This window comes from Castor canadensis, chromosome 17, assembly GCF_047511655.1.
Source record: "Castor canadensis chromosome 17, mCasCan1.hap1v2, whole genome shotgun sequence".
NCBI classification, from domain to species: domain Eukaryota; kingdom Metazoa; phylum Chordata; class Mammalia; order Rodentia; family Castoridae; genus Castor; species Castor canadensis.
Window position 1 is genome coordinate 23,453,978 of NC_133402.1, and position 15,139 is coordinate 23,469,116.

At 38.4% G+C, this 15,139-nt stretch overlaps 1 protein-coding gene across 3 annotated transcripts in view; it reads right to left on the reverse strand.

The window, feature by feature from the left end:
• Nucleotides 1-305: 305 nt before the first annotated feature.
• Nucleotides 306-15,139, reverse strand: part of Lyrm1 (LYR motif containing 1) — a 30,505-nt gene continuing 15,671 nt past the window's right edge. For all 3 annotated transcript variants that reach the window (XM_074059608.1, XM_074059607.1, XM_074059606.1), the window contains exons 2-4: nucleotides 8,954-9,112; nucleotides 3,265-3,357; nucleotides 306-1,340 (exon numbers count right to left, since the gene is read on the reverse strand). In XM_074059608.1, the coding sequence (XP_073915709.1) occupies nucleotides 1,224-1,340; nucleotides 3,265-3,357; nucleotides 8,954-9,112 (369 nt within the window). In that variant the 3' untranslated portion in view covers nucleotides 306-1,223. The remainder of the gene's footprint in view (nucleotides 1,341-3,264; nucleotides 3,358-8,953; nucleotides 9,113-15,139) is intronic.

Genomic DNA, 15,139 nt, shown 5'->3' on the forward strand with positions numbered 1-15,139 from the left:
GTGACTAAAGAATGGCAGATTCCTGTCTTCCAATTCAAGCTAGGCTGGGATACGTACTCACCAAATGTTTATGGAATGGCCAACATACCTGCCAACACATTTGCATTTCTCTGTCTCCTCCACCAAAAAGCCTGTAGTTGTATTTGCATTAAATATTCAAGTTATTACTCTTCTGATACAGTATTATTTGTTCTCTATGTCATTGACAAACCCTGTAATACTTACCCTGAGCTTCTGCTACTAGGAGGCAGGTTCCACCTGTGGCTTCACAAGCCACTTTTGGAAATGATGCAGAGAGACCAAAATTGGTAGACATTTATCTTTATTGGTGATGCCCACTCTCTGTGGAGGTAAGAGAGAATGACACTAAAGTACAAATGAATTGTCATGAACTCTCATCTAATTCCATACATGCAGGGGTACAAAGCCTTTGTGTTTTTATCTGTATTTGTCCCATTTCTATTTTGAAAGTCAGCTCAGACCCTGTATTTTTCAATTATATAAAGTAAAATACAATTAATGCAGTATGAGTTTCAAGGAAGCTTTTCAGATCCTAAGTGCATCTTATGTAATCACAGGCTTTAAGATAAAGTAAACATACATGCACTTAACTAGGGCATGTACTTTTGTGTATGGGGGGAGGGGATGTGTGTCAAAATTTTCATGAAAAACCATGATCAGTGCACAGATGCACTTTCTAAGGGGAGTTCGTCTGGAAATTAGAAGGTCAAAAGACCACACACACACACACACACATACACATACAAACACCAGGCACACGAAACCTCACTTTAAGCAAATCTGTAATTTTCAAAAGAACCTAAAAAATATTCTGAGGGCAATACATAGTTTAGAATGGCCAAACGAACTTCCAGCACATGGCTCACTTTCTTACATCCAGCTGATTGTGTGGTGAATGGCATTCTCATGAAAAGCTTGAAGCACTTCAGCCTTCCTCTCACAGGCCTTACTCTTGTTTCCAAAGGTGACTTCAGTCAGGATGTAAGAGTCATCACCTCTAGGGTTAATTTCATCCACTCAGGCAGGAAGACTCTGAGAAACCCTAAGGGTGTATAGGCACACATCATAGGTAAGGATTAATTTGGAACTTTGAAAAAGACTATTTCAATTTTTGCTCCTAATCAAGGAAAAAGGTCCTGTTGTCTGGTCTACATTCAAGACCAAATTGGCTCATCATTCTCAGAAATAAACTTTCTTCTGGGTTAGAAAACTTCATCATGGGATTTGAGATATACTGGCTTGGAATGTTTCCTCAGTTTCTCCTGGATTTGAAGTCCTCGGCCTCGTAATGGGGTGAGGCTCATTGGAGGTAGGTGAATCTGAATAAGGATAATGGTAATATTAAGAAACATACTCATAATCACTGCTGTAGCTTATATTATTGAGAACTTACTACCTACTATGTGCTAGATCTACCACTGATTCATTGACCTTTGCAATCTTTGCATTCATTGATATTTATAATAACCTCATAATGAGTCATCATTCCAATATTTATAAATGGGAAAATGGAGGCTCAGAGAAGTTAAATACTAACTTGCTCAAGATTATACATTAAGTGTTGGAACCAGGATTTGAATCCCAAATCTGTCTGATTTCAGAACTTGTGATTGTCTTTGCTGCATTACCTGAATAGAAGAGATTAATGACCACAGATCACATAGCAAGATGAGAGTCGAAAGAAGGGAAAGGAAAAAACGTGTCTGTACAAAGATATTCAGTGCATAATGGAAAACTGGGACCAACTTAAATGACTACTAAAATAGAAAGCTCATTACATTATGGGAGTGATGCTTAAAATTTTATGTATCAATCGGAATGGTGCAGAATGAACACTACTTCTGGGTGTATCTGAGAGGACATTTCTAGATAAGATTAGTGTTTGAATTAGTGGACTTTAAAGTAGATTGCCCTCCTCAATGTGGATGGGCATCCTCCAATCTATTGAGGGCCTAAGTAGAATAAAAGGGTAAATAAAGGAGGAATTCAACCCTTTTGTCTCCTGCCCTCCTTGTTTGAGCTAGGACATCTCATCTTCCCCTGCCCTTAGATTTCTACCATGAGTCCCCTTGGTTCTTATGCCTTCAGACTTAAGATTGAATTATACCACTGGCTTTCTCCTGGATGTCTACTTCTTAACCTCCATAACTGCATGAGCCAATTCCTCATAATCATTTTTTGTGATACTGGGATTAGAACTCAGGGCCTCATACTTGCAAAGCAGGTGCTCTACTGCTTGAGCCACACTTCTAGTCCATTTTGCTCTTGTTATTTTGGAGATTGAGTCTCCCAAACTATTTGCCCAGGCTGGCCTCAAACTGTAATCTTCCCAATCTCAGCCTCTCAAGTAGCTAGGATTACAGGCATGAGCCATCAGCACCCTTCAATTAAAGAAAAACATTTCCTTTTATATATATTTAGATATACATCTTATAGTTCTGTTTCTATGAAGAAACTTGACCAATAATACAATGATACATTCTATAATAGCATATAATGCAATCATTTAAGACTGAGGTAGAACTATATACAAAGATGAGGTAAAGTAAGTAGGCAATAAAATAATATGCCTATAATCCCATGTCTACAGAGAATATATAATATATGGGTATAGAAGAAAAGAACATAGTACTAAATGATTAGGTTGAGCCGATACAATATCAAATTATTGCTTTTCTGGGTCAAAGAGCTGAATATTAGTAATTTCATCTGTTTCAATATAATAGTTACAGTGGTCACTTCCACAGGTAAGAATTTTTAATAACTTTTACCTTCTACTTAATTTCTTTAATGTTTGAACTATATTCTTTCTTTCTTTCTTTTTTTTTTTTTGGCAGTACTGGGGCTCGAACTCAGGGCCTCACACTTGCTAGGCAGGCACTCTACCACTTGAGCCACTCCACCAGCCCTGAACTTTATTCTTTTCATAACAACAGACCTACTTTTTATAATAAGGAAAATAAAAGCACTTCCATATAAAAGGTGAAGGTCAAAAGAGAAAGCTGTATAAATGTGAGCTTGTTTTCCCTTCTACATGAGTGGAAGCTGTACAAGGAGAAATAAGTCATTCACTGATAATTTGTTGTGATAGGTGGTGGCATTCAAGGATAACTTATTTCCAACAAGCCTTCTACAGTAGCTCCAGGCTTCTCAGCAAGCACTAGCCCTCTTGCTATCATTCTTGGAAACAACTGGGTTGACATGGATAAGTACCTACCACCTCTTAACTGGAGTCTCACTTACCGGTCTTGGGTAAGGAATCTGATAATGCAGTCCAATTTCAATCCTGGCTGTGCATTCATCTATACACTGTTTAATAAGGTCTATGTCTGTGAGCTATTGAAAAGGAAAAATAAGTGAGGTTTTTAGCATCTTTCTAATGGCACATAAAGTATAGTTAAATATCTATATATCTTCCTAAACTTTTCTGGCTGATTAGCCAGTAAATTAAATATTGCTAATTTGAAAAATCCAAAGCAACTGAATATTAAAACTTACCATAAATTTTTTTTTTTTTGGTGATACTAATGTTTGAACTCAGGTCCTACCATTTGCTATATAGGTCCTCTACTAATTGAGCAACACCCATGACCTGTTTTGCTTTAGTTATTTTTCAAATAGGATCTCATGTTTATGCCTGGGCAGGCCTGGATTGCAATCCTCCTATTTGTGCTTCCCACCTAGCTGGAATGACAGGGATATACCACCATGCCTGGCTATTAGTTGAGATAGTGTCTCACGAACTTTTTGGCCAGGGCTGGCCTTGAATTGCCATCCTCCTGATCTCCCCCATAACACCCTGAGTTGTTAGGATTATAGGTATGAGCCACTACACCCAGTTCTAGATCAAATTTTTTTGGCAGTACTGAGGTTTGAATTTAGGGCCTCATGCCTGCTAGGCAGGTGCTCTATCACTTTAACCACTCCACCAGCCCTAGTTGAAATAGGTAATACATGCATATGGTAAAAGTAATTCAAATAATACAAAGGGTCACAATAAAAAAATAAGTCTCCCTCCTATACTTATATTCCCAGTCCCCTTCTCAGAGATAATTTATCAGCAGTTTATGGTCCTTCCAAGCATATTCTTTTATTTTTTAATTGTTTATACATTTATTCATATGTGTATACATTGTTTGGGCCACCTCTCCTCCCTGCCCCCTGAGCCCCCTCTCCTCTCCCCCACTTCCAGGCAGAACCTGCTCTGTCCTCTTCGCCAATTTTGTTGAAGAGAAAACATAAGAGATAATAAGACATAGCATTTTTGCTAGTTTGAGATAAAGATAGCTGTACAGAAAGATTCCTAGGATTGCTTCCATGCACATGTGTATTACAACCTGAAATGATTCATCTTTACCAGACTTCTTCACTACTTCCCGGTCACCTTCCCATAGTGGCCTCTGCCAGTTTAAGATTACTTTATTCACTCCTCTACCGTGGACACATCAACCACTTTCAAGTTTTAGGTTTCTTTCCCTTTCCCTATTCCTCCTGTATGTGTTCTCTCTCCCTTTAGTGTATGACCCACATCTAACAATATTACTGCATTTGTTTTAGGTCTATAATCCACATATGAGGGAGAACATATGATTTTTGGCCTTCTGAGCCTGGCTAACTTTGCTTAAGATGATGTTCTCCAGTTCCATCCATTTACTTGTGAATGACAAAATTTCATTCTTCTTTGTGGCTGAGTAAAATTCCATTTTGTATAAATACCTTATTTTCTTAATCCGTTCGTTGGTAGTGGGGCATCTTGGCTGTTTCCATAGCTTGGCTATAGTGCTGCAATAAACATGGGTGTGCAGGTGCCTTCTTCCAAGCATATTCTATGCATTTACTTATTTATTTATTTGGTGGCACTTGGGTTTGAAGTCAGGGTTTCACATTAGTTGCTAGGCAGCTTCTCTTACACTTGAGCCACTCCACCAGTTATTCTATGCTATAAACACCTTTTTTCTAAAACAATACCTCACTTTGTTCTGTACTTCACTTTTTCACTCACATAACTTGAGGCCCTTTCTATATTCACACATCTAGCTGCCCTATTCCTTTCTTAAAAAGCTATACAAAATTCTAGCATAAACCTTTATTATAATTTAACCAATCTCTTACTGATGGGACATTTAGGTTATTTCCAATCTTTTGCCATTATAAACAATTCTGTGAAAGATCCCTTTGAAAATTTTTTTGGCTCACATGCAAATATATCTAAAAGATGAACTCTTAGAAGTGCTAGGACAAAGACTCTATGTTTATACATTTTTAATTCCCAAGTTACTTTCTAGAGTTTGTACCAATTTAAATTTCCACCAACAATCTATAAATTTATATTCCTACCAACACTGGATGAGAGTGCTTCTTCACAACCTCCCGATGTTGAATCACTTTAAAGTAACCCAATTGTTTCAGCAAGTGTTCAGAAACCCCCTGAGTAAGACTGGAGAATGATCTACCTCTTATTTTATAAATTGTAAATTGCCTTACTCTTGCAACTAAGGGGAACAAAGACCTTTTCACATTCAAAATTTGGCAGTCTTACTTTCAGGTAAAGGAATGAAAAGTTTATTCTGAAAAACAGAAAGCCAAGTAGAAGGGGAGAAGCTTTCATTCTGAGAATGGAAAATGAACCAACATGTAGCTCTCCTATAAGTTTGCAAGAGGGCCTCAAAATAAAGTTAGGATTGCATCAGCCTTAGATGACACCCATGAAGTCTGGGCCTGTGTGACTTGGAAATCCCAAGGGAGTTCCAGTCCTACAGTGCCTCTCATTCCAGGAACAGCCAGCAGAGAGTTCTCTGCAACACAGAGTTCTGTGCATCTGAGTCCCATGGGGCAGAGGCTCCACTTTCTGACCTCTGAGCTTCTCGAAAGCAATTGCTGTGCTGCTCACATTGGGAATAGATTTTCATGCTCCCATTTTCCCACTGTGATTCAGAGCAATTAATGAGATACGTTTGGATTATTAAACTCTTAGTGCACTTGACGATCTAAGAAACCACTTGTCTACATGAGTGACTGGGGAGAAAAGAAAAGCCCCTAACAAAAATATGGCTGGTGGGGGGGTTAGGGCTTCTGGGACTCTAGCTATCCATGTGAACAAGCTTGGGCTAGAGTACTCCAAATTCAGCTATTCATGGGCTACCTGCATGATTTTGTGATATCCACACTACCTACACCAGTATTAAAAGTTTTATTTAAGTGGATTCTTTCCTAAGGAATAGTAATTATGAAGTTCTGGTCTAATAATTTATTTTCTAATACATGTGAAAATGAGTACATATCTTAAAATTAGAAACCAGTGTCCTCTCCCCACTCCCAAATAATCACATGTACCATCAGTGGCACAAATACCTCTCTTTGGCTCATGCCTTGACCATCTAAGTAAAGGCAGAAAAGGATTTCCAAAGTAACTGGAAAACAAGTCTAGAACTATTTTTCAGGCAAGTGAACCAGAAATGTTTATTGGGCACACTATAATGTGCCCAGCACCAGGAAGAGTTTGTCAATGTATTAATTTATGAATTACAGATACATTACGGACACTTATGATAGGATTATGCCCCAGTAAACCCACTATAAGCTGAAAATGCATTAAATACTATACACCTACCCTATCAAACATCATAGCTTAGTCTAGTCCTACTCAAAACACATGCATTAGCCTATGGTTGGCCAAAATCATCTAATATAAAACCTGTTTTATAATATAAAGTTTGAAATCCTCAAAATTCATAGTTTCTACTGACTGCTTATCACTATTGCATCATCGTAAAGTCAAAATATTGTGAGTCAAAGCACCATAAGTGAGGGACTATCTGAATACGTGTATACATGTTCATTATACACACATACACACAAAAAAAATAGGCCAGCACAATGCCTCACACCTGTAATCCTAGCTACTCAGAAGGGAGAGATCAGGAAGATTTGAGGCCAGCCCAAGCAAAAAGTTCATGAGAACACATCTCAACCAATAAAAGCTGGGAGCATGGCTGCCACCCCAGCCATGTGGGAAACATAAATAGGAGCATCATGGCCCAGATTTGCTTAGGCATAAATATGAGGCCTTGTTTGAAAAATAAAGGCAAAAAGGGCTGGAGTGGTGCAAGGCTTTGAACTAAAATTCCAGCACTGCCAAAAAAGAAAAACAAAAAAAAAAGGGAAAAAGGCTAAAATACATACAAAATAGACTTTATTATTTATTTTGCAGTACTGGGGTTTCAACTCAGGGCCTTGCCATTGCTACACAAAAGATCTACCTCATGAATCATGCCCCCAGTATTTTTGTTTTGTTTTTCAGATAGGATTTCACACTTTTGCCTAGATCAACACAGGACTAGGATGTTCCAACCTCCTCCTTCCAAGGAACTAGGACTGCAAGAATGCACTGCCATGCCTGGCTTGTTTTTGAGATAGGGTCTCGCTAGCATTTGCCTAGACTGGCCTGATGATTCTCCTATTTCCACCTCCTGAGTAGCTGAGATTACAGCTGTGTGCCACCATGCCCAGCCCAAAATAAATATTTTTAAAGAATGAAATAAAAAATAAACAAATAGTAGCTGTAATATTTTATTTCTATCCTTCAGAGGACAGTTTAATGACCTCATGAGGATGTAAGAACTCTAGTTTGACAAGTATGGTCTATGGTAAGAACAGAAAGAGTTTAAAAAATCTGGAGAAGGGTCAGAAGAATAGAAAGAAACTTTATTACCAAGTTGGTGTTAAAAAGAATGGAAGCCTCAGAGATTTAGAGATGGGAAAGGTATCTTAGTCTAGGAGAGTTTCTTGGGTGGCACTGCCTCAATTACAGTTTTATATTTCTTTCCATCTAACGCTAGAAATCTTTCAGGGACCCTGTCTTGGTTTTGTTTATTTTTATATCCCTGATGCCTTAGTCCAGCATTTGGCACATGGTGAACACCTGAATATTTGCTGAATGAGGAATAAGAACAAAGAATTTCAGAATGGTGACAGGAGCTATCACAAAAATGGGCAAGCTTGGAGGAAGGTTGTAGACAGGTAAGTTTGCTCTAGACTATTAGGTGAAGCAGAGTGGTTGGTCAGAGGCCAAAGCTGGGTATTCAGATGTAGCCTCAGCATGGAGAGGGCTGATCTTCAGAGGACTCATATGTTAGCAGGAGGAAATGTGGAGAAGACAGCCAAAAAGAGACAGAGGTTGGGACAGGAGAAATAGTGAAAGTAGATTGGAAGTTTCACAAGGGAAACAGTGATAGCACTGAATCCATGAGATGAATGAGAAGGGGTTGAAGAGAAGTTAGGCACTGAACGTCTCCTTCCATATTTAGTGCCAGGCAGTCTTCCTAAGGGGCTTACAGTGAATGCTTTATGGTTTGTTGAGATGGGTCAAATCTAGCTCCCTGGGTGTTTTGTTCCATGGAACAAAACATGGAGGCAATATTTTACACAACTCTGTGGTCCCAAAGGGCAACCTCACTCTGCTAGCCAAGGAGGCTTGAGTTCAAAGCTAAGTTATGAAGGGATCCCTGTGTCTTAATCCTATTCTCTTCTATCTGAATGGGCTTATGTTTGGAGCCTTTGACTAGTTTATGAATTGAGAAACCATTTCACTGTGCACCTCCCCTGTGGGAGTGGCCGGCAACTAATACAGTATGTGAGGAACAGTTCTTCCTCTGAAAACTCTCACTGGCGCGGGTTATGCTATCTGGCTCTTAGGGTCTTCTGAGGATGCTGAGCCACTTACTGGCTAGACCGAAACCTGGAACAAGAGAAGAGAGAAACATGGGCTGGGCTCGCTTTCTAGTGGTTGGGCAAGCTGGCCAGACTGTGTGCTGGCCCCTTCCTGCCTCATGCTCTGTTTCTCTGACTTGCAAGGCTCAGTTTCCACCATTTAGGACAGAAGCGAAAGGAACAAACATCACAAGAAACTACTCCCCTTTCTTTGCCTACTTACATTTTTGTTTTTCTGGAACAATGTTCTGGCTTCATTTAGTATGTACTGTTTTTCTTTGATGGTGTCTTCCATCTGCCCTGATGCTGCCTGCCATTTTCTTGCAAGTCTGAATATGGTACGATACAGGCCAAGGACTTCTTGTCGTGTTGCAATTGTCATCTTGAAACCCACCAGAAGAGGGAAAATTTAAATTAAAATGCAAGTTGACAGTATGCAGCCAGACAGATGTACATTTTTAAATCAAAATCTTTAGTCTAGAAATAACTGCTCTTCCTCAACAAATCTATTGGGCAGCATTGCCAGGATGGTGTAGTAGAAACACTGGTGATTTTTCTTTTTTGGTAATACTGGAGTTTGAACTCAGCATCTTGAGCTGGCTAGACTGGTATTCTAAAACTTGAGCTATGCCTCCAGTCCATTTTTGCTTTAGTTATTTTTCAGGAAGGGTTGTGTGCTTTGCATGGAGCTGGTCTAGGGCCAAGACCCTCCTCCTAGCTATGTCTCCAGTGTACACTATGCCAGGTTTATTTGTTGAGATGGGGGTCTCACTAACTTTTGTTCAGTCTGGTCTCGATAATCCTTATCTCTACTTCCTGAGTAGCTGGGATTACAAAAGTGTGCAACCATGGCTAGCTACAACCAGTGATTTCTTAACTGGATTTGTACATTATTCCATGGTTGAGGGTTGTTATACCATGCTGTTTCTTATGAAGCCCATTTTTACAAATATGGCAAAACCAAAATTCACATTTACCATTATTTAAAACCAATCTTACCAGAATGCCTAAGAAATGATGGTTTTAAGTGTGTATTCTAGTAAACCCAAGACAAGGTACATTTTGGATAAGCAAGTTTTCTAGTTAGTGAGAATTTAATGCAAAAGTGGTGAACTCAAGTGCCTCCAGGGCCTGGTAGGCAACATAAATGAGGGATCTTAGCCAAGGCACAGTGGCCAAGTGCACAGGAGATGCCCCTCTGAAAGACGACAGTTACTACTCAGCTCCAGTCAGCTGCTGCCATTTAGAAATGAGGCCTTAGAGATGCTAGATTTCCTGATAGCTTAAGAAAAGTGGCAAGGTTGGGTATGCTGAAACATTCCTGTAATTCCAACATTTGGGAGGCTGAGGCAAGAGGATCTTAAGTTTGAGGCCAGCCTGGGTCACTTAGTGAGATACTGTCTCACACAAGTCAAACAAATGAGTCTGTAAGCTCATCTCTACTAAGAGGCTGTTAGGTTGCAACTCATCTTTTAGTTCATCATAACCTTTTAGAAAACATTTCTCAAAATTGTCTACCCTCTCATCCAATAAAAACTACAATAAATGTAATTGAAAATCTTTTCAATGACTGAAGATCTTGGGGCTCCTCTGGGTTTACACTGAAATACCAGTTGTAATTCCAGACAGCTAGGCTAAATGAGAACAGACTGAAGTATATTCTTTCAAGCTGTCTTTTTTTTTTTTTTGGCAGTACTCAGAACCTGGGTTTGAACTCAGGGCCTCACATTTGCTAGGCAGGCGCTCTACCACTTGAGCCACTACATCAGCCCTTTTTGTCATTAGGTATTTTTGAGATAGGGTCTCACAAACTATTTCTCTGGGCTAGTTTCAAATTGCGATCATCCTGATCTCTGTGTCCTTAGTAGCTAGGATTATAGGCATGAGCTACTGTTGCAAATTGTCTTTTCACCTTATATGCATTTATAGTTTTTGGAGGTACTAGGTTCTTAGGGCTTTGCAGTTGCTAGGCAGGCATTTTATCACTTGAAGCCATGTCTCCAGTCCACCTTATGATTTTTATCATAAAACAGTTCAGATACAAAAACATAATGTAGTAACCATATGTTCACAACAAACCTTAAAGAATACATTATCTATGTAGTTGAAATCATTGTACCCTTGTAAAGCATACTTCCCTTACTGTTTTCTAGGAAGAACTACAACTTGTATTTTTTGCCTATCATATTTGTAAGATTCATCCATGTTATTACATCTAGCTCTAGTTTGGACATTCTCACTGCTGTAATTCAGTCTACTGTATAAAGACATCTCAATACACTTAGTTTATTCTATTAAAGGGCATTAGGTGTGTTTTTTTTATACGCATGCAAAACTTCATTCTATTTCTTTACTGTTTACATTTCTACATATAAAACTGCAGGAAAAGTAGAAAAAAAAAGTCCCACCATTGCAGTGTTCTGCTTAGAGTAATGAATGGTGTACTGCCTTTGACAGTACAGAGGACAGACTGACAAGGAAAGATTTGGAGAGTAAGTAGGAGGGCCAGGCACTTGAACATGTCATTACAAGGAGGCTGCTCACTGCCATTTGGGAATGTGATCCATAACACCTACCTGGAGTTGGTATATGTCAGGATAGTCCTGAGGTTATGAGAGTCTAGATGACTATAGAATGATGGGAGTGAGAAGGGGGTGTACTTATCTAGAAATTCTAGGTACCTTCAAGGAAATCACCTTCCAGAGTTTCCCTTTTGAAGTCAATCGCCCCTCCTACTTACCCTGACCCTGGTAACCTTTCTTGTGCAATAATGAATGAACCATGGCTTAACCATTTGATGAAAAGCTTGAAAGCACTACTTCACCCCATTCGAAGGCTAAAGGGATCAAAGTTACATGCAGTACCAATTCTGAAGCCCATGATACTTCACAGAAAAAAATGCATGAAAGGAATTCATAAAAACCAAGAGAGAACATCATGCGTAATAAAAACCTAAATGAGATGATGACATTTTTCCTGGTAAGGAAACAGGTTTCTGAGTTTTTGGCTCTTCCTAAAATTCAATGGTTTCATCTGAAAATACATGAGTCAGTTCCTGTGAGGGGCAGTAACATCTTCTAATGATTACTTCACTTCCCTGTCATTAAAACTTCCTTGACTTTGAGATACTTGCAGAGGAAAGTGAAGGTCAAGCATATTACAACTGCAGCAAACTTCTCCAAAGCCTGACTTTAATTGGTTTTCTTCCTCTACTCTATGAACTCAGATCATATGCCATAATCTGATACACAAGCCCTGCAATTAGATTACTCAAGGTAATAAGCAGTGCTAACAATTGGTACTTAATAGGACTATTTTCAAAACACTTTAATTAGTGTGTAAGTGTTTTGAAAACTAATCCTGAAAGGGAGATAGGTGATGTTTCTCTCTCTCACATCAGGTGACTCAGAAAACCCAAGCACCAAGGATTATGAGAGAAAGGTCTAAAGCTATATTTACCATTCAGTACTGTTAACAAGTCTAGCCTACACTTCCTTGAAAGTCTTGAGAGAAAAGGCAAGAAAAAGAAAAATGCTTCTTTTGTTTTCTTACTGGGTTTCTTTCAGTTCTTTTAGGGAATCATGATATTTCTTGCCTTAGGGGCATATACCCATGCAGTTCCTTCTTTCTAGAAAGCTGTCCCCTGACTTCCTCTCTTTGACTTGACCAACTTCTACTTATCCTTTAGGAAAACCTCGATGTCCAACAAAATCCTTTAGCCTCCTTAAGCACACACAGTAGGTCAGGTCTGCTGTTGAACCTTCCTTGGGCTCTTGATAATTGTTCTTCATAGCTCTCAACTTAAGAACTAATTTGTTAACGTTTGTTTTCCCCCAGTAGTCTCTAAACTTTATAGGGACAGTTATTACATCCATCTTATTTACTGTGAATCCTAGAGTGGTACAGAATCAAAATTGGACAAATGTTTGCTGAAAAAATGAAAATATCTGTAGAAGCACAATCAGTCATACATAAAAATTTTAAAAGCTCTTTTCTTAGTAAAGACAAAAAACATGCAAACAGCTGGAAACTAAATAACTCATTACTTAATGAAGAATGGATCATCGATGCAATAAAAGAGGAAATTAAACAGTTCCTGCAAGTCAATGAAAATGAAAACACAACCTACCGGAACCTATGGGACACAGCTAAGGCAGTCTTAAGAGGAAAGTTTATAGCCATGAGTGCATATATTAAAAAGATTGAAAGATCCCAAATCAATGACCTAATGATACATCTCAAACTCCTAGAAAAACAAGAACAAGCAAATCCCAAAACAAATAGAAGGCGAGAAATAATAAAAATAAGAGCTGAAATCAACGAAATAGAAACCAAAAAAACCATACAAAGAATTAATGAAACAAAAAGTTGGTTCTTTGAAAAAATAAACAAGATCGATAGACCCCTGGCAAACCTGACTAAAATGAGGAGAGAAAAAACCCAAATTAGTAGAATTAGGAATGCAAAAGGGGAGATAACAACAAACACCATGGAAGTCCAGGAAATCATCAGAGACTACTTTGAGAACCTATATTCAAATAAATTTGAAAATCTAAAAGAAATGGACAGATTTCTAGATACATATGATCATCCAACACTGAACCAAGAGGAAATTAATCACCTGAATAGACCTATAACACAAAATGAAATTGAAGCAGCAATCAAGAGTCTCCCCAAAAAGAAAAGTCCAGGACCTGATGGATTCTCTGCTGAATTCTATCAGACCTTTAAAGAAGAACTGATACCAACCCTCCTTAAACTGTTCCATGAAATAGAAAGGGAAGGAAAACTGCCAAACACATTTTATGAAGCCAGTATTACACTTATCCCAAAACCAGGCAAAGACACCTCCAAAAAGGAGAACTATAGGCCAATCTCCTTAATGAACACTGATGCAAAAATCCTCAACAAAATAATGGCAAATCGAATTCAGCAATACATCAAAAAGATTATTCACCATGACCAGGTAGGCTTCATCCCAGGGATGCAGGGGTGGTTCAACATACGAAAATCAATAAACGTAATAAACCACATTAACAGAAGCAAAGACAAAAACCACTTGATCATCTCAATAGATGCAGAAAAAGCCTTTGATAAGATCCAACATCATTTCATGATAAAAGCTCTAAGAAAACTAGGAATAGAAGGAAAGTTCCTCAACATCATAAAAGCTATATATGACAAACCTACAGCCAGCATTATACTTAACGGAGAGAAATTAAAACCATTCCCTCTAAACTCAGGAACCAGACAAGGATGCCCACTATCTCCACTCCTATTCAACATAGTACTGGAATTCCTAGCCAGAGCAATTAGGCAAGAAGAAGGAATAAAAGGAATACAAATAGGTAAAGAAACTGTCAAAATATCCCTATTTGCAGACGACATGATCCTATACCCTAAAGACCCAAAAAACTCTACTCAGAAGCTTCTAGACATCATCAATAGCTATAGCAAGGTAGCAGGATATAAAATCAACATAGAAAAATCATTAGCATTTCTATACACTAACAATGAGCAAATGGAAAAAGAATGTATGAAAACGATTCCATTTACAATAGCCTCAAAAAAAATCAAATACCTAGGTGTAAACCTAACAAAAGATGTGAAAGACCTCTACAAGGAAAACTATACACTTCTGAAGAAAGAGATTGAGGAAGACTATAGAAAGTGGAGAGATCTCCCATGCTCATGGATTGGTAGAATCAACATAGTAAAAATGTCGATACTCCCCAAAGTAATCTACATGTTTAATGCAATTCCCATCAAAATTCCAATGACATTCATTAAAGAGATTGAAAAATCTACTGTGAAATTTATATGGAAACACAAGAGGCCACGAATAGCCAAGGCAATACTCAGTCAAAAGAACAATGCAGGAGGTATCACAATACCTGACTTCAAACTATATTACAAAGCAATAACAATAAAAACAGTATGGTACTGGCACAAAAACAGACATGAAGACCAGTGGAACAGAATAGAGGATCCAGATATGAAGCCACACAACTATGAGCAACTTATCTTTGACAAAGGAGCTAAAAATATACGATGGAGAAATAGCAGCCTCTTCAACAAAAACTGCTGGGAAAACTGGTTAGCAGTCTGCAAAAAACTGAAACTAGATCCATGTATATCACCCTATACCAAGATTAACTCAAAATGGATCAAGGATCTTAATATCAGATCCCAAACTCTTAAGTTGATACAAGAAAGAGTAGGAAATACTCTGGAGTTAGTAGGTATAGGTAAGAACTTTCTCAATGAAACCCCAGCAGCACAGCAACTAAGAGATAGCATAGATAAATGGGACCTCATAAAACTAAAAAGCTTCTGTTCATCAAAAGAAATGGTCTCTAAACTGAAGAGAACACCCACAGAGTGGGAGAAAATATTTGCCAATTATACA